Source organism: Saccopteryx bilineata, chromosome 2, assembly GCF_036850765.1.
Source record: "Saccopteryx bilineata isolate mSacBil1 chromosome 2, mSacBil1_pri_phased_curated, whole genome shotgun sequence".
NCBI lineage: Eukaryota > Metazoa > Chordata > Mammalia > Chiroptera > Emballonuridae > Saccopteryx > Saccopteryx bilineata.
In genome coordinates this window covers 192,168,521-192,194,399 of record NC_089491.1, presented here as the reverse complement: position 1 = coordinate 192,194,399, position 25,879 = coordinate 192,168,521, and the positions used below count along the sequence as shown (strand labels likewise).

Here is a 25,879-nt window from a genome sequence, read left to right as displayed (position 1 = left end):
TGAGGGCAGACATGCTTGAATCAATTGAGCCATGGCTGCATGAGGGGGAGAGAGAGAGAGAGAGAGAGAAGGGGGAGAGGGAAGGGTGGAGAAGCAGATGGTCACCTCTCTTGTGTGCCCTGACTGGAATCAAACCTGGGACTTCCACACTGGGTAGACACTTACCACTGAGCCAACAGGCCAGGGCCTGTATTTTTAACTTTTTGAGTAATCACCAAACTGTCACACATTTTCATTCTTACTAGTAGTGCTCAGCGTTCCGGTTTCTCCACATTCTCACTAACACTTGGCTTATTTTCTGTTCTTTTGATAGTCGCCATCCTAATGGGTGTGAAGTGGCCTATCTATCCTTGTGGTTTTGATTGGTATATTTCTGCTGGTTCAGGGATGTTGACCTTTTCTTGTTTGTTTTATAATTTGCTTTTGAGTACTCACAGTGACCACACTTTTCTTCTTCTAGAAACGGCATGAAGCTGCTGGAGCAGTCAGGCTCTCTGAAAGGCTCTCTGAGCGCAGAGCAGCAGCTGTCACGCATCACTGGCTGCTCAAATCTTCAGGAAGCAGTAGAGGGCGCCATGCACATTCAGGTGAGTTAAGGACCAGTGCTGGAAGAGAGTTTTGACCTCCTTGGAAGAGATGGAGAAGATAAAACGCAGTTAAAAGAGTGAACCTCTTGTATCCTGATGGTCAGAGTTATGATTTATGTAATGGGAAAGTATCCTCAAAACATCTCCTGTATGGGTTCTCTTTAAATTACTATGATAAGAAGTGTTAGGATTTTGAGTAAAAATAGATTTTCTGGACAGCTAACACTTTTGTTTTATCTTCCTGTTGAATGAAAGATTGTGTTCTTCAAAAAGAAATATTTTTTAAAGTTTTTTCACCTGACCTGTGGTGGTGTAGGGATAGAGCGTGGACCTGGAATGCTGAGGTTGCCGGTTCAAGGCCCTGGGCTTTGCGTGGTCAAGGCACATGTGGGAAGCAGCTACTGCAGGTTGATGCTTCCCTCACTTCTCTCCCCCTTTCTCTCTCTGTCTCTTCTTGTGAATAAAGTCTTTAAAAAATTAAAAAAGTTTTCCAATTACAGTTTACATTTAATATTATTTTGCATTAGTTTTAGATGTACAACATAGCTGAGAATTTGGGAACAAACTCAAAAGATTGAACGCATGTGTTTTCTAGTCAGCTACTGCCTTGAGATTCGGTCAAGTACAGGGACTCCAGGCTCCTAACTTAGCAGCTCTGCCATTTCTCCAGTTCATTTAACAAATGTGTATAAGTTAGAATATGAGCAGGGGTCTACTTTTTCTTATCTCTGCTAGTATTTCAACTCTGTGTGATTGAGGAAACGTCAGAGGCTTCTTTTTTTATGAATAATGTTTTTGGGTTTTTTAATTTTTTTATTTTATTTTTACAGGGACAGAGAGAGAGTCAGAGAGAGGAATAGATAGAGACAGACAGACAGGAACGGAGAGAGATGAGAAGCATCAATCATCAGTTTTTTGTTGCGACACCTTAGTTGTTCATTGATTGCTTTCTCATATGTGTCTTGACTGTGGGCCTTCAGCAAACCAAGTAACCCCTTGCTGGAGCCAGCAACCTTGGGTCCAAGCTGGTGAGCTTTTTTTTGCTCAAGCCAGATGAGCTCGCGCTCAAGCTGGCGACCTTGGGGTCTTGAACCTGGGTCCTTCTGCATCCCGGTCCGACGCTCTATCTACTGCACCAATGCCTGGTCAGGCCAGAGGCTTCTTTATTTAGCTTTCACCTGCCACCTGCATCAGCCCTGAGGTGGTGGGATAGGGGCTGTGAGAGGGCTCAGTTCTGCAAAACCCGGGAGCTTTCCAGCCTGGCCTCAGTATGGGAGGCTCTCCACATGTGCTCTGCATCTAAGTAGGTATCTGCTTCCGGTGCCCATGCTGCTGGAGGCGAAACACGACTTATGTCCAGGAGACCTCCTGGGACACAGTCCCTCCCCCTGGAGGGAAAGCACCGTAACCTTCTATAACCTATATACACACGTGATGTTTTGCCACATGCTTATGCACTAATCGTACAAAGTGCAAGCGGGCAAGCCTAACACAGCTGTTTTCTTAACAGTAATATTTCTAATTTCGTATTTTAGACAAACACTTTTGTTCAAGCTCTTAACAGGACAAGCACTCTATTTCCAGTGTTTCTCTATATCACAGCATCTTTTGAGTGTCTTTGCTAAGCAGAGTCATCCAGAGCACATCTTTCTTTCCTCTGAGATGTTTGCTGTAAGGCCAGTAGCCACGGCCACCATCACAGCCACCTGCTTGTGTAGGTTCGCATTTGATTCAGACAGACGGCAATGAAACAACAGAGCTAAGAACTGGTGGGCCATTACCTTTAATCCTAGCTTGCACCCGGTGGGCAGGGAATACACACAGTGGGAAAACACTACCCTTTCCATTCAGGGCTCCCAAAGCCACTGACTTATCCAAGTATTCCTAGAATCAAAGGCTTCTACTTCGCCAGCCTTATTTACCTCTGTTCCTGTTGGTCAAATAACTTTGTAAATATGATATATATGTTTGCTCACTTATAGTTTGCATTGGGTGTGGGGGACAGGCTGTAAGCAGGCCAGGTTGTTATAGCCTAAGGCTTAGTTTCAAAATTAAGCTTTTCCCCACACCCTTGACTGATTGCATGATGTGGGGTGGTGCACTCTCAGGAGGAATCCCATTATGCCTCAGATAAGTGACTTTGTATCAGAGACCTCCTTGTTTGTATATTGGATTAAAGGTTTTGATTTCTACACTATAAAGTGGGGCAGACCGGGAGCTTGCTCGCTCAGTTCCTGAAATTAGCATTAGAGAGGAGAGAGCAGAGAAAGGCCACGTGGAGTAGAGGAGAAGCAGCCAAGATGGCAGAGTGCTGAAGGAGAAGCCATTTTGTGCAGAGTTTGTGCAGAGAGAAGGAGATGGGGAACAAAGGTGAATAAGGCTGGTGAGGTAGAAACCTTTGATTCTAGGAACCTAAGATAAGTCAGTGGCTTTGGGAGCCCTGAATGGAAAGGGAAGTGTTTTCCCACTGTGTGTATTTCTTGCCCACCGGGTGCAAGCTAGGATTAAAAGGTAATGGCCCACCAGTTCTTGGCTCTGTTGTTTCATTACCGTCTGTCCAAATCAAATGCGAACCTGCATGGGCCAGGCGGCTGTGATGATCGCCGTGGCTACTGGCCGTACAGTTTTCCATCTCCTTCTCTGAACAAACTCAGCACAAACTGGCTTCACCTTCAGTACTCTGCCATCTTGACTGCCTCTCCTCTGCAATGCTAATAGCAGGAACCAAGAGAGAGAGAGAGAGTGATCCCCCTGTCTGCTCCATTTTATAGTGTAGAAATCAAAACCTTTAATCCAATATACAAATAAGGAAGTCGTTGATACAGAGTCACTTATCTGAGGCATAAACGGGATTCCTCATAAGAGTGCACCACCTTACATCATGCAACAGTCAAGGGTGTGGGGAAAAGCTTAGTTTTGAAAAGATCTTAGTATAAAAGGGGTGGGAAAGGCTTAGTCTTAAAACTAAGCCTTACGCTATAATGACTTTGCCGGCTTACAGCCTGTCTCCCACACCCAATGCAAACTATAAGCGAGCAAACATATATATCAATATCATATTTACAAACTTATTTGACTGACAGTTACTGTGCAGAGGTTTTAAAAATCCATATAGGATGATGGTAGTGGAAGCTTTATCTTCAGCTTCAACTGCGGAGTCTCAGACCTGTAAGTGTTTTTTTCTCCCTGCAGCTACGCTATTGCTTTTGTGATCATAATGTAACAACTTGCTGTGTTACTTTTTTAGTAAAGAGATCTTTATAAAGCTTACAAATTTTGCAGCTCTAGCAATGGCAAAGTCATGCCGAGGAATCATTACTGTGCTGATGTTATATTTCTGTCTCCAGGTCCCATTTAAAAAAATAGATTCTGTCAGATGGTTTCTGCACTAGCATGATTGAATTAGTTCAGGTTAATGCTTCTTCCCCAAACAGTATATTATTTTTTAAAAAACAGAACCTTCCACAATATAACTTCAAAATGTCTTGAATATAAAGCTAGCCCTTCTTTTAAGGATTATTTTTGGAAACTAATGTCGATCAAATAAGTTTGTAAATATGATATATATGGTTGCTCACTTATAGTTTGCATTGGGTGTGGGAGACAGGCTGTAAGCAGCAAAGTCATTATAGCTAAGGCTTAGTTTTAAGACTGAGCCTTTCCTGCCCTTTTAAACTAAGCTTTTCCCCACACCCTTGACTGTTGCATGATGTGGGGTGGTGCACTCTTATGAGGAATCCTATTTATGCCTCAGGTAAGTGACTTTGTATGAAAGAATTCCTTATTTGTATATTGGCTTAAAGGTTTTGATTTCTACACTATAAAATGGGGCAGACTGAGGGCTCTCTCTCTCTCTCTCTCTCTCTCTCTCTCTCTCTCTCTCGGTTCCTGCTATTAGCATTGCAGAGGAGAAGCAGCCAAGATAGCAGAGTGCTGAAGGAGAAGCCAGTTTGTACAGAGGAAGGAGATGGGGAGCAGAGGTGAATAAGGCTGGTGAGTTAGAAACCTTTGATTCTAGGGATACTCGGATAAGTCAGTGGCTTTGGGAGCCCTGAATGGAAAGGGAAGTGTTTTCCCACTGTGTATATTTCTTGCCTGCTGGGTGAGAACTAGGATTAAAGGTAATGACCCACCAGTTCTTGGCTCCGTTGTTTCATTACCGTCTGTCTGAATCAAATTTGAACCTGCACAGGCCAGGCGGCTGTGATGGTGGCCATGGCTACTGGCCTTACAACTATTCTAACTTATAATGCATGTAAAGTGCACAGTATTTGGCACATAGAAAATGCTTAATTTTTGAAATAAATGATTTTATGTCATTTGTGTACAATTTTGGTAATAAACAAATGATGTAATATAGTATATGTTGTCCCATGTGTATAGTAGGTAATAAAAGCTGCTCTGTAAGGCCAGTCTTTATTTCATGGATTAAATGGATGTATTTATATGATGTTGACTTGTTGAACAGCATCTGTTGTCACACACGTGCACAACTCTTGAGTCAGGCAGTGTGGGGAGAGGACACTAGAGAAGGATGATGTAAACTTGCTGGGTTTAATTCCTATAAGAGATTGTGTTCTTCACAAATGGTTTAACATTTTTTTTGAAATTATATTTTTATGTTTTTATTTTTTAGAGAGAGAGACAGACATGAATGCAGGGAGATGATAATAAGGTGCCTCATAGTTGTGGCACCTTATTTGTTCATTGATTGCTTTCTCATACGTGCCTTGACGGGGGAAGGGGGCTCCAGTTGAGCCAGTGGCCCCTTGCTCAAGCCAGTGACCTTGGGCTCAAGCCAGTGACCATACGGTCATGTCTGTGATCCCACGCTCAAGCTGGTGACCCTGTGCTCAAGCAGGAGACCTTGGGGTTTCGAACCTGGGTCCTCAGCATCCTAGGTTGATGCTCTATCCATTGTACCACTGCCTGGTCAGGCTATTTTTATCTTTTTAAAGGAAAAAGAAATGGTTTGTATCTTTAGTACCACAAAGAATAACGGGAGGAAACAGTTCAGAACAGGAGGATTGGAAAGGGTTAATGAAGGTAGAGTTGGAGCCCACCTTGGCCTTTAGAGGAAAAATGGGTAAGGGAAAAAAAAATAGAGATTTCATTTTTGTCTGTTGCCTTGACTGATTTTCTTGGGCATGTTCACACATTTCTTTATATGAGATGTAGCAAATTTGATTTTCCAAATTTTGTAACTAATACATTAATGTTGCCTCATATGCATTAGTTGCATATAAAAACTAGTGAATTTTAATTTTACCAAAGAAGCAGATAAAAGCTCCAAATTAAAGCCTGCTTAATGTTACACCATGTGTTTGTTAATTTGCATTAGGTTTCTAACAATTCAGGAATGTTAAAAATATATTGAAAAGAAAAGTACCACTTAGGTCCATTATTCCAAAAACATTTTAATATTTCTTTGTGTTTGTACTTCTTCCCATTTCTCCTGTTTATTTTCTCTCTCTAATATATTTGACATTATATATTGATGTAAAATTTTTGTATCAAAGTTTTTATTAAAAACTTAGACTATTTCTTACAGCATGACTTGCCCAGGACTCTGTCAGATAGAAGCATAATTTTTGGGCTAAAAGCAGTTGTTATGTTTATCATATGATTCTTAACCTAAGAATGACATTAAAGCTGAAGGTCTAAAAGTCCACTGTCACCTGTCAGGTATCTCCTCCTCACCAGGCCTTGTACGCTTCCTCATCTTAGCACCCAGAGACTTCTTACTAGCTGTGTACCCTCTTATCAACTCTTCTAATCTTCTTTATGATTTATAAAAAGGAAAAATTCTCATTGTAGAAAATGAGTCTAGGCTTTTTGGGGACACTTATTTATTTATTTATTTTCCAAGTGAGAGGAGGGGAGCTAGAGAGACAGACTCCTGCATGTTCCTGACTGGGATCCACCTGGGAACCCCCATCTGAGGCTGATGCTCTGTCCATCTGGGGCCATGCTCATAAGCGAGCTATTTTTAGCACCTGAGGCGGAGGCTCCACCGAGTCATCCTTAGTGCCCAGGGCTGACGCACTTAAACCAATTGAGCCATGACTGTGGGAGGAGAAGGGAGAGAGAGAGAGAGAGAGAGAGAGAAGGGGGCGAGGGGGAGAAGCAGATGGTCATTTCTCCTGTGTGCTCTGATGGGGAATTGAACCCAGGACATCCACATGCCAGCTGACACTCTACCACTGAGCCAACTGTCCAGGGTTGACATTTTTCTTATAAAAATAAAAATTGTCATTACTTTAGGTAATTATTCAAAAGCAAGAGGCAGAGCTTGTGAGTCAACAAGCAAACAAAACCACATCACTGCCACTGTTCTTCAATGACAAACAATCCAGTTGTAGATACTACTGTGTTCCCATAGGTGAGAGTCCCAGAAACGTGAGTGTGAGTCTCCACAGTGGGTTTGTCCGTTGCCCAAACAAACCCCAGCGGGCAGGAACATGGGTCAGTTTCCTAATACTCTGTTCAAGTGGGGGAGTGTGGGAGAATGAAACTGGAATTGCTAGAACTTAGTGTAATTTTGAGATCAAATCTCACCCAGCAAGAAAATCTACTACTCTGGAAAAGTAAGTTTATTCTGAAAAGCCTGTTTAAAGCATTGACCCTTAAAGAGCATGAAGACTCATTAGTTGTGGTACAGGGGCCTTATCTAATTTCCGGCATTTAAGACTTGAGACTTTGGTAACTGGTAGGAGCCATGGGAATGGCTTATAGAATTAAGAAGTTTAAGTGGAATTTCCTAACACAAAATCAGAACAATAGCTGAAATCTAGAAGTATTCAATAAAAATTATATCATACAGATTGATAAAAATTTACATCAGTACTTTACCATTAAAATTTAGAAAATGCTAGGTCCTGGCCAGTTGGCTCAGCAGTAGAGCGTTGGCCCAGCGTGTGGAAGTTGCAGGTTCGATTCCTGATCAGGGCACCAGGAGAAATGCCCATCTGCTTCTCCACCCCTCCCCCTCTCCTTCCTCTCTGTCTTTCTCTTCCCCTCCCGCAGCTGAAGTGAGAAACGGGGAGGCAGACAGACAGACTCCCACATATGCCCGACTGGGATCCACCCAGCAAGCCCACCCATCTGGGGTGTTGCTTTACTGCTACTGGAGCCATCCTCAGTGCCTGAGGTGGAGGCCACAGAGCCATCCTCAGCACCCAGGCCAACTTTGCTCCAGTGGAGCCTTGGCTGTGGGAGGGGAAGAGAGAGATAGAGAGAAAGGAGAGGGGGAAGGGTGGAGAAGCAAATGGGTGCTTCTCCTCTGTGCCCTGACCGGGAATTAGACCAGGGACTTCCACATGCTGGGCTGACGCTCTACCACTGAGCCAACCAACCAGGGCTGAATGGATATTGAATTTTGAATTTTGTCAAATGGTTTTTCTGCATCTATTTATATAATTATATGGGTTTTCTTCTATAATCTGTGTGTTAGGAATTTTATTGGTTTATTTTAGAATGTTGAACCAACCTTGCATGCCCATAATAAACCTTACTTCTTTATGATATATTATCCTTTTTATATTTTTCTGGATTTAATTTACTAATATTCATTGTGGATCCTCACATTTATGTTTATGAAGGCTTTCATATGAAGTTTTATTTTCTTGTTGTTATTTCATCTGGTTTTCATTTTGGAGTAATACTGGCTTTATAAAATGTGTCAGGAAATGTTCCCACTGCTTATACCTTCTGGAAAAATTAGTATAGGAGTGATTTTTATGGGTTTTCTCCCAGTATTTTATAGAATTCACCATAGGTAGGCTCAGTTTCCCTAGTTGAAAGTTTTTAAACAGTGAATTCAGTTTTTTTAATAGATATAGGACTATTTCTACCTGAGTGAACTTTGGAAGTTTGTGCCTCAAGGAATTTGTCCATATTATTTGTCACCAGGCAGGTTCATGTCATAGTTTTAAATTTATGAGAGTAAAGCTATTTATAACAATCCTTTATTGTCCTTTTACTATCTGGAATTTTTATTGGTGAGTCTTCTTTACTCCTAATATTGATAATTTATATGTTTTCTCTTTTTTCTTTAAATAGTTTGGCTAGTGGTTTATGAATTTCACTAACATTTTCATAGATCCAGCTTTTGGTTTCATGTATTTTTCTCTACATTTATTTTTCTTTTATATTTTACTGATATCTGGTATTAGCATTATTTAATTTCTTCTGCTTACACTGGATTTAATTTATACTTCTCTTTTTCGTTTCTTAAGATACAACCTTAGATAATGGGTTTGAGATCTATATTTTCTAACATAAACATTTAATACAATACATTTCCACTGCTTTAGCTGTGTGCCAATATATTGTTTTCTGTGTGTCTTGTTGTTGTTTCTTTTTTCTTTTGCTGTTTTTGTTTTTCATTGATTTTTTTGTAGTAACATACTTTGATTTCTTATTTTCTTATATTCATCCTCTTTGTATGCATTTTCTTTGTGGTTACCCTGGTAATACATAAAATATAGCTGTCTATTTTATTTATTTATTTTTATTTTTATTTTATTTATTTATTTATTTATTCATTTTAGAAAGGAGAGAGAGGGAAAGAGAGAGAGGACAGAGACAGAGAGAGAAGGGAGGGAGGAGCAGGAAGCATCAACTCCCATATGTGCCTTGACCAGGCAAGCCCAGGGTTTCGAACCAGCGACCTCAGCATTTCCAGGTCGACGCTTTATCCACTACGCCACCACAGGTCAGGCTTAGCTGTCTATTTTAAACTGTAACAACTTATTTCAATTGTATAGAGCAACTCTACACCTTTACAACCCACTTTATGTTATCAATGTCCCAAATTACATATCTTTGTATTTTGTTTATTTGAGCATAGCTTTTGGTTGTAATTATTTTTTATGCTTTCATCTTTCAAATTGTACACCATAATTAAATAAGATATAGGCACCCCCAGTGATAGCATTACAGGTTTCTGAATTTTAGTATTTACTTTTACCAGGAAGTGATATATATTTATATTTATTCATGTTGCTGTCTAGCATTTCAATTTGGAGGACTCCCTTTAGCCATTCTTATAATGCAGGTCTAGTGCTGATGAAGTCCTTCAGCTTTTGTTTCTGGAAATTTCTTCATTTCTCTATTTTTTTAAGTGAGAGGAGGGGAGATAGAGAGACAGACTCCCACATGTGCACCTCCTGGGATCTACCTGGCAACCCCATCTTAGGTCCAATGCTCAGGTCAACCAAGCTATCCTCAGCGTCTGGGGCTGATGCTCAAACCATTCGAGCCACTGACTGCATGAGGGGGAGAAGGCAAGGAAGAGAAGCAGATGGTTGCTTCTCATGGGTTGACCTGACCGGGAATCGACCCTGGGACATCTACACACTGGGCTGACGCTTTATCTACTGAGCAAACCGGCCAGGACTTTAAAATGTTTATTAAATTGATAAATGAAGACATACTTCATTAGCCAAATATGTAACAACAAATACATATGTCATTGTCCCAACATTGACATTCTTAATTTGATTTCTAAAATTACTATAAAACTGAATGAGTGACTATTTTATCTTAATCTTAAAAAAAATAGAAGCTCAAAACTCAGTTTAAAAGGACACTTTGGAAAGATGAGATGATATTATAATAAACACTGGAAGATTGACATAATATCGATTATGTATATGAAATATAAATAGAAATAGAAACCTATCTGTCCAAACCTAAACCTATCTTTTCATAGATAGAAACTTAATTGCCCCTTTGCTATAGAAGTTGTAGGCTGTTAATGCCCAAAGTCAAAATAAGCAAATATCTAATATAAACATTTTTACTGTATGAAGTCCACTAAATGGAATATAAAATACCAACTAAAAAATAATTTTTTGATGTTATCATTCAGTTAAGAACATGGCAAGTCCATTTGAAAGTAGCCATGGCATGCATATCTAATGCTTGGAAAATAGTAAATATTCTAGCAATTAAAATACTAAGCTCTAGTTATTTTCCCCAGACTGTTGTCATTTTTTTGTTTTGGTGGTGGGTGGTCTTTATTTATCAAGAGCATTAGAAACCACATATGATGCAGAATGCATTGTATAGAGCTCCTTTTGTAGCAAGTACATTAGAAGGCATGTGAGGGAATCTGTCAGGGAACTTAATATTAATAAAAACAAGGAATACCTGGGTAAAAGTCCAGGAACCCCGGCATTCAGGAGTGAGTGCTGTGGAAAGTATTCCACGCCTGTTTGTTTGTCCTGCAGTTCTCGACCCTCCTGCTGCTTGCCCAGTGGCCCAAGCACCCTGGGGTTCATATCTGCTGACTCTGAACTGCCATGGTTATGTTTATTTTCATTTGAAAGTCAATATTCAGAGACAAGTTGCCCAGTATTTCTGTTTGAACAACTGGGGGTGGGGGTGGGGAATCAAAAGGCTTCTTTCAAGCTAGTAACTTTCACCTTTTAGGAGTTGGGTTGTGCTGTGTCAGTCCCTGTTGCCTGGGGAGAGCTTCCTGTCACTCAGAAGCACTGGTCACTAGCCAGCATTGGATTGCCCTTTATGTGAAGGAATGCGTCCTGGACCCTTGAGTGGCTGTTCCTGTTCTTTTGGCTGGGAAGGCAGCTACTGCCTGTTCCCTCTGACTAATGATACATGTAGTAACTGCGGGTGAGAAGGACAGTGTGCACGCCCTCTGCTTGCCTGCTTTAGCATTTGCAGAGTGTGCCCGGGACAGGTGACTCCTCCTGGATGAGGTGGTGTGGCCTTCCCGGAGGAAGCCCTACACATTTCACACTTACTGAGAAAGTTACACATGCCTTCCCTTCACAGGCTCTATTCCTGCTATTTGTCCAAACCTTACATGGACTTGGCCTGGGGCTCATTACGTTTCATTGCTTTGTTTACAAGCTTCAGTGAACAGCTGACTACCTGTTGTGCTGTGTAAGTTGGTAGGTGGTGGGTGGGACTCTTCCTCCTACAAGGGCCCTGGGTATTTCCCCATGACTCTGCTGCTCTTTTGTCAAGCAAGTCCTGGAATACCCAGGTACCCTCAAGGCCAGCACAGCTTTTCTTTCTGCTTGGCCAATGACCCACTGCTAATGGAAGTGCCATGTGCTTTATCCAATGGTCCCATTCATATCCACAATGACCTGGAGCGGTGGGTACCATTATCCATTATTTTTTATTTATTTATTTATTTATTTTTGCATTTTTCTGAAGCTGGAAACAGGGAGAGATAGTCAGACAGACTCCCGCATGCGCCCGACCGGGATTCACCCGGCACGCCCACCAGAGGCGATGCTCTGCCCTCCAGGGGGCGATGCTCTGCCCATCCTGGGCGTCGCCATGTTGCGACCAGAGCCACTCTAGCGCCTGGGGCAGAGGCCACAGAGCCATCCCCAGCGCCCGGGCCATCTTTGCTCCAATGGAGCCTTGGCTGCAGGAGGGGAAGAGAGAGACAGAGAGGAAGGCACGGCGGAGGGGTGGAGAAGCAAATGTGCGCTTCTCCTGTGTGCCCTGGCCGGGAATCGAACCTGGGTCCTCCACACGCTAGGCCGACGCTCTACCGCTGAGCCAACCGGCCAGGGCCCCATTATCCATTATTTATTCTTACCTGTATCCCTCCCTTCTCCCCCATCATTGTAACCTCCCTGTCTCAGGGGTATTTGTCATTGGTTGTTTACTGCTGTGCCCCAGTACCTAAACAGTGCCTAGCACACAGCTTGAACTTGGTATAAACATTTGCCGACTGAGCGGGTGGTGTGTCTACAGATGAGATGGTAATGACCGTGCTCAGCTATCCGCAGGTAGTCAGTGGTAGAGATAGCACTTGATTCAGGTCCTTTATCACCTTCATGCTCTAAATCCCTTCCAGGGAAAGGGGGGCCACTGGAGCGCAGGGGGTCTGGCAGGTGGGGAGAGCCTTTTCCTGGCACCCAGGCCATTCATCTCTGCCTCTGCCTTCCCCTTGTCTGGGTCTCTGCCTGTCCTCATTCCCATAGCCCAACACAGGCCATCCTGTGGGCTAGACAGAACTTTCTCCTTTGCTATCTTGGAAGCAGGAGCAATGAGAGAACTTAGCTACCTTCTGCCTCTTTTATTATGGGCCAGAAGGGACAGCGAGCTTTAATACCTGTCTCATTGCCCAAGAGTTCAGGCCGTGAGAAGCTGGAGAAGACAGAACTGGAGTTCTAATCTGGCTTGGCCCTGAGGCAAGGTGGCCCTATATCTGATCCTTTAGTAGCTAAGAAAACCCCCAGATTGAGAAGATCAAGGTTGCCAAGCCACCCCTTCCCTTCACTGAGTAAAGGTGGTCAGGGCAAGCCTGGGCAGGGACCTGCAGGATGAGGGGGAAAGGCAGGAGGGGATTTCTCTAGAAACTCCTTTGGGGCTGGTGCTGGCTGTGAGGGGCCTGGGAGGGAGGGTGGTGCCTCTGTGCTTCCTGTGGGCCCATCTGAGCAGCAGCACCTCGGGCATGCGGGACAGGGGCACCTCATTCTTTCCTCTAGCAGACTCTTGAAAGTTGGTTTGGCTGTGGGAAAATATTACTAATGACAGTCACTTATATGGATGGAGTTTTATGCAGGAATTGGGCATATTGTCAAATATGGACATGGCTAGCTTTTGGTAAGTGTTTTGATTGCAACACAAAACTTTTCATATTTTTAGCTTTATTAATTCATCACTTTTGGAACGTGGCCCTCTCTTCCTGACTCAGAAATTAGAGGGAAGTTTCCATGCCATTTCCTGAGCAGTTGGGGAGGGGCAGGGCTGGTAGCCCCATGAGGCTACTTGCTGTCGAGACCAGTGTGGGACTGGAGCTGTGCTCCCAGGTAACTAGTGAAACTTTAAAGCTGCCATTATGGCTGAAAGTGTAGGAAAATATGGAAAATACATTGTCACTACCTTAAAACTCCCACTGTCACATGCATTTTAATGGAGCAATTTTCGGTAGCTACAGTTGAGGTTTAACTGCTGTGCTTTGTAGAATTCAGGACCATATATATTCCATGCTTCTCTGATTGTACCCAGATATAATTATTAAATGCCTGCCACCTCCCTAATTATAAATAGGGAGTCCCTTTCTTTAGAGATTACTAAAAGCATTGTGGGAATAGGCAACTAAATTACCCTGTTATTTGTATCCGGTTAACTTGATATGTTTTTGGTACTTTCCTGAGGTGTTAGAATAAGTGAGAGTCATTGTTTTACTATATAAGTAGTGATAAAAATGAGAAATGAAAAATGACTTGAATCCTGCTACCTTCACAAATGACCCGTTTTTTGTCTTTACTGTTGTCTTCTGATCCTTTTTGAATTTTATGTATAATTTTATGCTTCCCCACCGCCACCTTACTCAAGGGTTTTTATCTGCGTTATGTTTGTATTTCTGTACTAGAGACCTGGGGTGCAGACCTTGGACTTGGGCTTGGTCCACGTCCTGTGTGGTCACCCACCTCGTGCTCCCAGGCCTGGTCCTGGGAGGCAACAGGGCTATTGTGGCTTAACCCTTTGAGTGATGAATTTTTTTCATTACCTACTGACCCCTGGGAGTGAGGTTTATTTTTCAAAAAATGAAATTAGGCCCTGGCCGGTTGGTTCAGTGGTAGAGTGTCGGCCTGGCGTGCAGGAGTCCCGGGTTTGATTCCTGGCCAGGGCACACAGGAGAAGCGCCCATCTGCTTCTCCACCCCTCCCCCTCTCCTTCCTCTCTGTCTCTCTCTTCCCCTCCTGCAGCCGAGGCTCCATTGGAGCAAAGTTTGCCCGGGTGCTGAGGATGGCTCTAGAGTCTATGGCCTCTTCCTCAGGCGCTAGAATGGCTGCAACAGAGCAATGCCCAAGATGGGCGGAGCATTGCCCCCAGTGGGCATGCAGGGTGGATCCTGGTCGGGCGCATGTGGGAGTCTGTCTGACTGCCTCCCCGTTTCCAACTTCAGAAAAGAAAAATAAAAAATAAAAAAATGAAATTAGTTCCAGTTCTAGTTTTATTAACTTAAAATCATGTTTGATAACCAATTTATGAAAACAAGGACATATGTTTGCCTTTTTTTTAATGTTGCTGTACACATTTTAAAAATAAATCGGGCCCTGGCTGGTTGGCTCAGTGTTAGAGCGTCGGCCTAGCGTGCAAGGGGTCCCAGGTTCGATTCCCAGCCAGGGCACACAGGAGAAGCGCCCATCTGCTTCTCCACCTTTCTCCCTCTCCTTCCTCTCTGTCTCTCTCTTCCCCTCCCGCAGCGAGGCTCCATTGGAGCAAAAATGGCCCGGGCGCTGGGGATGGCTCCTTGGCCTCTGCCCCAGGCGCTAGAGTGGCTCTGGTCGCAACAGAGAGATGCCCCGGAGGGGCAGAGCATCGCCCCCTGGTGGGCAGAGCGTCGCCCCCTGGTGGGTGTGCCGGGTGGATCCCGGTCGGGCGCATGCGGGAGTCTGTCTGACTGTTTCTCCCAGTTTCTAGCTTCGGAAAAATACAAAATAATAAAAAAATAAAAATAAATCGGTCGTACTCTGGATGGTCAGGAGGCACGAGGATGTACATGAACGTTTGTACTGCTCAAAAGGTTAAGGCCAGTTCAGAGGCCTCATGCTGTGACCGAAGGCCAGAATCTTGCCACATACAGTTTAAAAATATATTAAAAATTTTTATTTATTGATTTTAGAGCAAAAGGAAAGGAGAGAGTGAGAGAGAAACATTGATATGTTATTTCACTTATTTATGCGTTCATTGGTTGATTCTTTTGTTGTGACCTTACTGGGGATCAAACCTATGACCTTGGCGTATCCAGATGATGCTCTAATCAGCTGAGCTACCCAACCAGGGCTAAAATTTTTGTTGTTGTTGTTTGAATGACTCACTGATGTTTTAAACATTTTCACATTAAGTGTAGATTTCTAGTAGCTTTTTAGAATCAGATTATCCGGCCACAGAGAGCTGGTCTGGCAATGGTGTGACTCTGCCTGGATTCCCATCACTTCCTTGTGTCTCCTTAATACAGAGACCAAGAGGTTATTGTTATATGTCATGGTTCTTGCACAGTTCTCCTTAAAATGGAGAGGAAAGGCAATTATTTCTTGTATTTGTATCTCGATTAAAAGTTGGGAAACAAAAGTCACACTGAAAACTGAGTTTTACACTACCTTGCTTACTTCCCTTGTTACCTAAATAAGCAGGGGAGGCCTTTGACTTTGCTCCCCTGCTCCTCCCCTCCAGACCTAGATCTTGTTCCTGAAAGTCCTAATTCTGCTGGCTGGAAGAAGTCCAGAGTGAGTCAGAGAGGGGTCCCATATGCTGAGAACACGGCTGTCTTCTACTCTTCACCCACTTCCCTCTGTCCAACCCCTCTACCCTCTGCCCAACCCCATCCAAGTTGCAAATGTCACAGGGTACTCCTTTCCCCCAGGCAACCCAAGATCCCTGTCCAGTACTGACGGGAATTGGGAGCACCGTATAGAGCCCAGCCCCATCGTAGAGCTCACTCTCTTTCCTCACTGGGCGCCTCAGAGAAAGAATTGCAGGCTTGATGGAGTCACTGTTTTTGTACTGAGCGCCCTGGAGGCCAGTGCATCCCACCCTGGGCTGCATGCCTCAGGCTGTCAGTGACCTTGGCTAGGTCTCAACTCACAGTGGCTGCCCATGTGCTGGTGGGGGGCACTGCCGCTCTCTTGGAACGGGATGGTGCTCCAGACGCTGCTCAACTTACTGCCAGGGCTGAGCTGTGGTGTGGTGGGTGTGGTTGGGTTTTCCAAAGGCTAGAAGGGGCCCTGTGTCTTTCCTGAAGCTGCTCTCTCCTTTCGCCCTGCCATTATGACACTGGGGAGACGTGCGCTGCTGCCTTGGGAATGCTGAATGTTCTTAAGGTATTTGAGAGAGGAGAAGCCCTGTTATATAGGGAAGACAGATATTTAGCTTTATACTCAAACTCCAGGTATAAGGCTGTTGGTAGCCTTCTTGAGGAAACATCAGGTATAAAAGATTGAATATAGATTAAAACTTCTATGGTGTGTAACGCATGTGTGATTATCATCCCCAAGTCCATACCGCCTCGGTTATGAGATAGCATTTGGCATAAAGTAGTGGTTTCAGACATAGGAGTGGTCTTAACTGTCTAATCAACCAGGGGAGTCCCACCACCTTGCCAGCAAGGGACTTAGGCAGCAGGCCCAGCTGGCCACAGCCCAGATGGCCACTGCATAGCTCTCCGCAGGCGATGGTGCCAGACTGAGGAGTGGCTCAGCTGAGACTGAGAAGTGCCTTGGGACTGTAGGGGCTCTTTCTCCTAAGAAAGCCACAGGAAGAAGTTAAACATTGTCATCCTTTGCTACCACAGTCATTCCGCCTCCTGCTTGAGGCTGAAACAGATACAAGAAAGAATGTATAGCTAAAAGATATCTAGCGAAGGAAGTGTCTGAGCCATGTGCTAACTGAATTCTGTGTTCTTTTTTGGGGCTTTCTGTGATGTGATCACATCTGTTTCTTTATTGTTTAGGCATCTTGAGTTATTTTAGTTTACTCATAGCCGAAGGCGACCTGACTGGTAAATAAGATGCCTATCTGCTGATCCGGACTTGAATTCCTGAAATGCTGCCTCTTGCTGTGGGTTTAGGTGTGGGTAACTAACTGCTCCTTGTCTACAAAGTCATATGTGGAGCCTCTCAGTAAATTTGTATTGATAAAGGACTGCTGGGCCCAAATTCCAATTATAGGAATTAAGGAATTGAAAAGAAAGCATCTAAATTTAAACTTCTCTTTCACTGGACAACTTCACACACAACCCACCTCGACTCCCACAGTTTATTTCAGGAGTAAGACCCAAAGCAGCTTCAGAAAGGAAGTTAGTGTCTTATATATTGCAGATGCTGAGCACTTCTTGAGAAAGCTCTGGCACGAGTGGAATTACAGCAGGGATGCTGTTTGTGAAAGCAAAGTTTATAATTGGCACTCTCTCATTTTCTTATATTAATGTTTCTAGACACCAAGATTAGAGTGCTCTCACTTATAGTGCTACGGACTAGAAAGGAAGGTAAAGGTGGAAGACAGTATTTGTGCCTCTAAAAAAGAAGCCTGATAAGCCAGCTTCTCAGCTGTCCAGTTGATGGTCAGTGGAGTAACTGTGACCAGTGCTCACTGGTTTATGCTGGAGATTGTGGAAGGCACACAGTTGCAACACAAGTGTGTTTGGAGAGGGTACCTGAACCAGAGTGTTTACTGATTACAAAACTGGAGAATTCTAGTCATCTTTAATTCCTTTTTAAATTCAAATGTTGCATATTTTATGGTAGGAAAATGCAGAATAAAACAGCCCTGTTAAGGTATTGGTGTTTTATCTTTCCAGATATTTTTATGTGGACCTTTTAGCATATTTACTTAAATGCTGTAGTCATGCAGAAAGATAGCCAGAATAGTGTAATGAAGACCCATGCACACTCACACCGTTGATGGAAACAACTGCAAATAAATCTCCCTGAATAACTATCCTGTGCTCACAAGGTATCAGGATATGAAGTTTGTGACTTATACTTTCTAAGTGTGTCTTTTACTACATGTATATGTCAGCTATACAGGTATGTAGTATGGTACTATCTGTTTTTTACTGTGTGGTTTTGAACTTTAATGTTATACTATAAGAGTTGTATTTTTTTTTACATTTATGTTTTTGAAGTTGACCCATTTTGATATATGTAACTATAGTTTATTCTTCTTCATTGCCCGTGGTTAATAATAATTATTCCACAACTTGTGTATACATTCCCCTACTGGTGGGTGTGTAAACATCATAAACCATGTTGATTTATAAAGAATGCTAGAGCCTGACCAGGCAATAGTGCAGTGGATAGAGCATTGGACTGGGATACAGAGGACTCAGGTTCAAAACCCTGAGTTCACCGGCTTGAACGCAGGCTTATCCGTCTTGAGCGCAGGCTTATCAGCTTGAGTGTGGGATCACTGGCTTGAGTGTGGGATCATAGACATGACTCCATGGTCGCTGGCTTGAGCAAGGGGTCACTTGCTCTGCTGTAGACCTCCAGTCAAGGCACATGTGAGAAAACAATCAATAAACAACTAAGGTGCCACATTGAAGAATTGATGCTTCTCATCTCTTTCCTCCCCCCCCCATCACACACACAAAAAAGAATGCTAGAGTGAATATTTTTATACCTTTATTCTTATATTCTTATGCATAATTAGGGTATGTAATTAAGCATAAGTCTTTTGTATAGCAGGTGCAACATCAAGTTTACACACACACAGTTTGCCAAAGTATAGTCATGTACTGCATAATGATGAGGATAGTTCTGAGAAATGCTTGGTTAGGCTGTTTCATCTTTGTGTGAACATCACAGAGTACACTTACACAAACATAGATTTTATGGCCACCACACACATGGGCTGTATGGTACAGCCTATTGCTGTTGCTCCTGGGCTACAAGCCTTTACAGCATGTTACTGTACTGAATACTGTAGGTGATTGTAACACAATGGTAAGTATTTGTGTATCTAAACATATTTAAAATATTTTTATTTCAAATTATTTATTTATTTATTTTAGTGAGGAGAGAGAGAGAGAGGAAAGGGCAGGGGGAGGAGCAGGAAGCATCAGCTCCGTATGTGCCTTCACCGGGCAAGCCCAGGGTTTTGAACCAGCAACCTCAGCGTTCCAGGTCGACGCTTTATCCATTGCGCCACCACAGGTCCTGCTGTATCTAAACATTTAAACTTAGAAAAGGTTCAGTGAAATGTGATACACAGCACTTTTATGGGACGGGCAGCACAGATTCTTTACACCAGCATCACCACAAACTTGAGTAATGTGTTGCTTTACGATGTTATGAAAGCTGTCATGTCTCCAGGTCAGCGATTTTCAAACAGTGTGACGTGAGAATTTTTAAAACAGGAAATACCTGAGTGTTTACTCGGGCACTGATCTCTTTTCCCTTAGATGGTCAAATTAAAAAGTGACAACAGCCAACACATTAATAGCCATATGGTGTGAATGAATCAAAATTATACCTATTTTTTTTGTCAGATTGGCAAAAAATATGTATTTTGGTGTGTCGCAAAATTTTACTAATTAGTTTATGTGTGCCATGTAATGTAAAAGATTGAAAATCTGCCCTGGCTGGATAGCTCGGATGGTTAGAACATCATCTCAAAGCACAGAGGTTGCTGGTTCAATCCCCGGTCAGGGCATGTACAGGAATAGATCAATGTTCCTGTCTATTGCTCTCTCCCTTCTTTTCTAAAATCAATAAAATAAACATTAAAAGAAAAGAAAAAGAAAAAGGTGAAAATTGCTGCTCTAGGTGAGAGGAATTTTTCAGCTCCCTTATATCCTTACGGGATCACTGTTGTATATCCAGTCTGTTGTTGATGAAACATTGTTATGCAGGGCATGACTGTAAACTAATTTCTCATCAGAAATGTCTGAGAGATATTTAACTGTTTACCTGTCTGATTTGTGTGCAGTGCTTTAATTTCTTCTTCCCTATTTGAGAGGTTGGATATTTGAACTTATTTTCCTTCATCTACCCTTTCTCTTCCTCATTTTTGTATAAAGTGTTTGTTGTACACTTTTCCCATTTAAACAAAACCCTTTAACGGTTTACTTATTTGCACAATTATTTAAAAATTTTAGGAAACAAATTCTTTCTTTTAATATATATATATATATATTTATTTATTTATTGCGTTTACATAGATTCTAGTGTCTCCCCAAATGCATCCCCCCTCCCCTGTATTCTCCTCAACATCCCCCTTAGCCCCCTCCCAACAGCTCCCTCCCCACTTCCCTTTAGGTTTAATTCCATTCCTCAGTTCACATTGTTTTTTGGATTGCTCAAATGAGTGAGGTCATATGATATTTTTCTTTCTCTTCCTGGCTTATTTCACTTAACATAATAGTTTCCAGGTCCATCCATGTTGTTGCAAAAGGTAATATTTCCTTTTTTATCATGGCCCCATAGTATTTCATTATATTTATGTACTACAGTTTTTTAATCCACTCGTCCACTGACGGACACTTGGGCTGTTTCCAGATCTTCGCTATTGTGAACAATGCTGCCATAAACATGGGGGTACTTTTCTTTTTTTGAGTCAGTGATATGATGTTCTTGGGATATATTCCTATAAATGGGATGGCTGGTTCAAAAGGCAGTTCCATTTTAAATTTTTTGAGAATCTTCATACTGTTTTCCACAGTGGCTGCACCAGTCTGCATTCCCACCAGCAGTGCAGGAGGGTTCCCTTTCTTCACATCTTCGCCAGCACTTTCATATATTGTTTTGTTAATGAGCGTCATTCTGACTGGTGTGAGGTAATATTTCATTGTGGTTTTATTTTGCATTTCTCTAATGATTAGTTATGATGAACATTTTTTCATCTGTCTATTGGCCGTCTGTATGTCCGCTTTGAAGAAGTGTCTATTCATTTCTTTTGCCCATTTTTTGATTGGATTATCTTCCTGGTGTTGAGTTTTACAAGTTCTTTATAAATTTTGGTTATTAACTCCTTATCAGATGTATTGTCAAATATGTTTTTCCAATGTGGTTTGTCTTTTTATTCTGTTCAAATTGTCTTTAGCTGTGCAAAAGCTTTTTAGTTTGATATAGTCCCATTTGTTTATCCTTTTATTTCACTTGCTTGTGGAGCTAAATCAGCAAATACAGTATATTATTGTGAGAGATGTCAGAGAGCTTACTGCCTATGTTTTCTTCTAAGATGCTTATGGTTTCACAACTTACATTTAAGTCTTTTGTCCATTTTGAGTTTATTTTTGTGAATGATGTAAGTTGGTGGTCTAGTTTCATTTTTTTTTCAGGTAGCTATCTAATTTTCCCAACACCATTTGTTAAAGAGACTGTTTTAACTCCATCGTATGCTCTTACCTCCTTTGTCAAATATCAATTGTCCATAAAGGTGTGGATTTATTTCTGGGTTCTCTGTTCTGTTCCATTGATCTATATGTCTGTTCTTATGCCAGTACCAGGGTGTTTTGAGTACAATGGCCTTGTAGTATAACTTGATATCAGGAAGTGTGATACCTCCCACTTTATTCTTCTTTTTCAAGATTGCTGAGGCTATTTGTGTTCTTTTATGGTTCCATATAAATGTTTGGAATATGTGTTCTTTATCTTTGAAGTATATCATTGGTATTTTAATTGGTATTGCATTGAATTTATAAATTGCTTTGTGTAATATAGACATTTTAATAATGTTTATTCTTCCTAACCATGAACACAGTATATGTTTCCACTTGTTTGTATCTTCCTTGATTTCTTTTATCAATGTTTTATAGTTTTCCGAGTACAAGTCTTTAACCTCCTTGGTTAAATTTACTCCTAGATACTTTATTTTTTTTGGTTGCAGTGGTGAGTTGATTGTTTCCTTTATTTCTCTTTCTGACAGCTCATTGTTGGTGTATAAAAAATGCCTCTGATTTCTGTGTATTAATTTTATACCCTGCTGAATTCATTTATCAGGTCCAGTAGTTTTTTGACTGCAACTTTAGGGCTTTCTATATACAGTATCATATCATCTGCAAATAATGATAGTTTTACTTCTTCTTTTCCAATTTAGATGCCTTTTATTTCTTCTTCTTGTCTGATTGCTGTGGCTAGGACTTCCAGGACTATGTTGAATAAGAGTGGTGAAAGGGGGCACCCCTGCCTTGTTCCTGGTCTTAAGGGGATTGCTTTTAATTTTTTCCCATTGAGTATGATGTTGGCTGTGGGTTTGTCATAGATGGCCTTTATCATGTTGAGGTATGTTCCCTGTATTCCCACTTTGCTGAGAGTTTTGATCATGAATGAGTGCTGGATTTGATCAAATGCTTTTTCTGCATGTATTGATATTATCATGTGGTTTTTCTCCTTCCTTTTGTTTATGTGATGAATAACATTGATTGATTTGTGAATTTTGTACCAGCCTTGCTTCCCCAGAATAAATCCCACTTGATCAGGGTGTATGATTTTTTTCATGTATTGCTGAATCCGGTTTGCTAATATTTTGTTGAGGATTTTAGCATCTATACTCATCAGGGATATTGGCCTATAATTTTCTTTCTTTGTGTTGTCTTTGCCTGGTTTTGGAATCAGAATTATGCTCGCCTCATAAAAGGAGCTTGGAAATCTACATTCCTCTTGAATTTTTTGAAATAGCTTGAGAAGGATAGGAGTTAGTTCTTCTTTGAATATTTGGTAGAATTCACCAGTGAAGCCATCTGGCCCAGGGCTTTTGTTTTTTGGGAGGTTTTTGATAACTTATTTGATCTCATATGTTGTAATTGGTCTGTTTAGGTTTTGATTCTTCCAGATTGTTTTTTGGAAGATTATATTTTTTAAGGAATTTGTTCATTTCACCTAGGTTGTTTAATTTTTTGGCATACAGTTCTTCGTAGTATTTTCTTACAATATTTTGTATTTCTGTAGTGTCAGTTGTTATTTCTCCACTCTCATTTCTAATTTTATTTATTTGAGTTCTCTCTTTTTTTCTTGATGAGTTTAGGTTAAAGGTTCATTGATTTTGTTTACCCTTTCAAAGAACCAGCTTTTGGTTTCATTGATCCTCTGTATTGTTTCTTTAGCCTCTATGTCATTTATTTCTGCTCTGATCTTTATTATTTCCTTTCTTCTACTAGCTCTGGGCTTTACTTGCTGTTCTTTTTCTAGTTCTTTTAGATGTAGGGTTAGGTTGTTTATTGAGCTTTTTTTAGCTTCTTAAGGTATGCCTGTAGTGCTATGAACTTTCCTCTCAGGACTGCTTTTGCTGTGTCCCATAAATTTTGAGTTGTAGGCTCATTAGCATTCGTTTCTAGGAATTTTTTATTTCTGTTTTGATCTTATTGTTAACCCATTTGTTATTTAATAACATGATAATTTAGTTTCCATATGTTTGAGTATTTTTCAGTTTTTCTGTTGAGGTTGATTTCTAGTTTCATGCCATTGTGATCAGTGAAACTGCGTGATATGATTTCAATCTTCTTAAATTTGTTGAGACTGCTTTTGTGCCCTAACAGGTGGTCTATCCTAGAGAATGTACCATGAATAGTTGAAAAGAATATATATTCTGCTGCTTTAGGGAGTAAGGTTCTGAAGATATCTATTAAGTCCAGTTGATCTAGTGTGTCCTTTAAGTCTGCTGTTTCTTTGTTAATTTTCTTTCTTGAGTATCTATCTAGTGATGTTAGTGGGATATTGAAATCCCCTACTATTACAGTATTGCTGTTGATCTTGCCCTTTATATTCCCTCAAAGTCTGCCTTATATATTTAGGTGCTCCTATATTAGGTACGTAGATATTTATAATGGTTATCTCTTCCTGTTGGATTGCTCCCTTTATCATTATGTAGTGACCTTCTTAATATCTTACTATAGACTTTGTTTTAACATCCATTTTGTCTGATATAAGTATTGCTACCCCAGCTTTTTTTTCATTTCCATTTGCATGAAATATTTTTTTTCATTCTTTTACTTTCAGTTTTTGTGTATGTTTTTTTTTTGAGGTGTGTCTCTTGTAGACAGCATGGGTCCTGTTTTCTTATTCACACAGCTCCCTATGTCTTTTGATTGGATCATTTAATCTATTTACATTTAAGGTAATTATTGATATGTAGTTGTTTATTGCCATTTTATTCTGTAAAGCTATCTTCCTCTTTTGCTATATTCTTTTTCCCTTTTGATCTGTTTACAACAGTTCCCTTAGCATTTCTTGCAGCACTGGTTTGGTTGTAGTGAATTCCTTGAGTTTTTTTTTTGTCTGGGAAGCTTTTTACTTCTCCTCAGTTTTAACGATTGCCTTGCTGGATAAAGTAGTCTTGGTTGTAGGCTCTTATTCTGCATTACTTTGAATATTTCTTGCCATTCCCTTCTGGCCTCAAGTGTTTCTGTTGAGAAGTTGGATATCATCATTATGGGGGCTCCTTTGTAGGAGATGGCCTTTTTTTCTCTAGCAGGTTTTAATATTTTCTCTTTATCTCTTAGCTTTGGTATTTTAATTATGATGTGTCTTGGTGTAGATTTCTTTGGGTTTTTCTTTAATGGAATTCTCTGTGCTTCTTGAAGTTGTGTGACTTTTTCTTGCATCAATTTAGGGAAGTATTCAGCTATGATTTGATTGAACAAGGTCTCTATCCCTTGTTCTTTCTCTTCTTCTTCAGGAACTCTTATGATGCGGATGTTGTTTCTCTTTAGGTTGTCACAGAGCTCTCTTACAGTTTCCTCAGATTTTTTGATTCTGTTTTCTTTTTGCTGCTCCGCTTCCATGTTTTTGTTTATCTTGTCCTCTAAATCGCTGATTCGATCCTCTGCTTCATCCATCCTGCTTTTAATTGCTTCTAGTGTAGTCTTCATTTTTGATATTGTATTTCTGAGTGGTTTTTCTTTATTATTTCAATGTTCTTTTTGATGCTTGTTATCTCTTTATTTATGTACTCACTGTGACCATCCATTGTTGTTCTAAAATATTTCAGCATTCTAATAATCATTATTTTAAACTCTGCGTCTGGTAGTTTTGCTTATTTCCATCTTACTTTGTTCATTTTCTGGGGGTTTCTCTTGTTGATTCATTTATATTGCACTTCTCTGTCTTCCCATTGTGTCTTTGTTGCCCTGGACTTCCCTGGCCAGGGCCTGGTGCAGATTGGTGGGAGTCGCTGCCTGAGACTGGTTCTTATCCACCCTTTGGGAGCTACAGGTGATCTTGTGGCTGCCTATGCTGGGTCCAGGTGCCATTGTAAATATCAGCTGCACTCCTAGGCTTGCTTTTATCTGTCTTGGCCTGTGAGAGGATACTTTAAAAGTTCAAGTTACCCTAAAATCTGCTTTCTGTTGCCTCTTATTGCTGGCTACTTTTTGAGCTCAGTAATGTAATTCAGTGATTAGGTTCAGTATTGGATGTGGCCTACTCCTTAGCCTCAGGTGTCATTCTATCGGGATATTTTATTTACTTATTTTATTTTATTTTGTTCTTTTGTTCTTTTTCTTTCTTTTTTTTTGATTTTTTTTATTGTATTTATTTTTAATGGGGTGACATCAGTAAATCAAGATACATATATTCAAAAATAATATGTGCAGGTTATCTTAAAGTTCAATTATGTTGCATACCCATCACCCAAAGTCGGATTGTGCTGTCACCCTCTATCTAGTTCTCTTTGTGCCCCTCCCCCTCCCCCTTCCCTCTCCCTCTCCCCCCTCCCCCCGTAACCACCACACTTATCAATGTCTCTTGGTCTCACTTTTATGTCCCATCTACGTATGGAAAAATGCAGTTCCTGGTTTTTTCTGATTTACTTATTTCACTCCGTATAATGTTGTCAAGATCCCACCATTTTGC

The 25,879-nt window shown here is 41.1% G+C and overlaps 1 protein-coding gene across 2 annotated transcripts in view; it reads left to right on the top strand.

Moving 5' to 3' along the window:
- CRYL1 (crystallin lambda 1) overlaps positions 1-25,879 on the top strand; it is a 154,642-nt gene that overhangs the window by 36,438 nt on the left and 92,325 nt on the right. For both annotated transcript variants that reach the window (XM_066258991.1, XM_066258990.1), the window contains exon 3: positions 461-587. In XM_066258991.1, the coding sequence (XP_066115088.1) occupies positions 461-587 (127 nt within the window). The remainder of the gene's footprint in view (positions 1-460; positions 588-25,879) is intronic.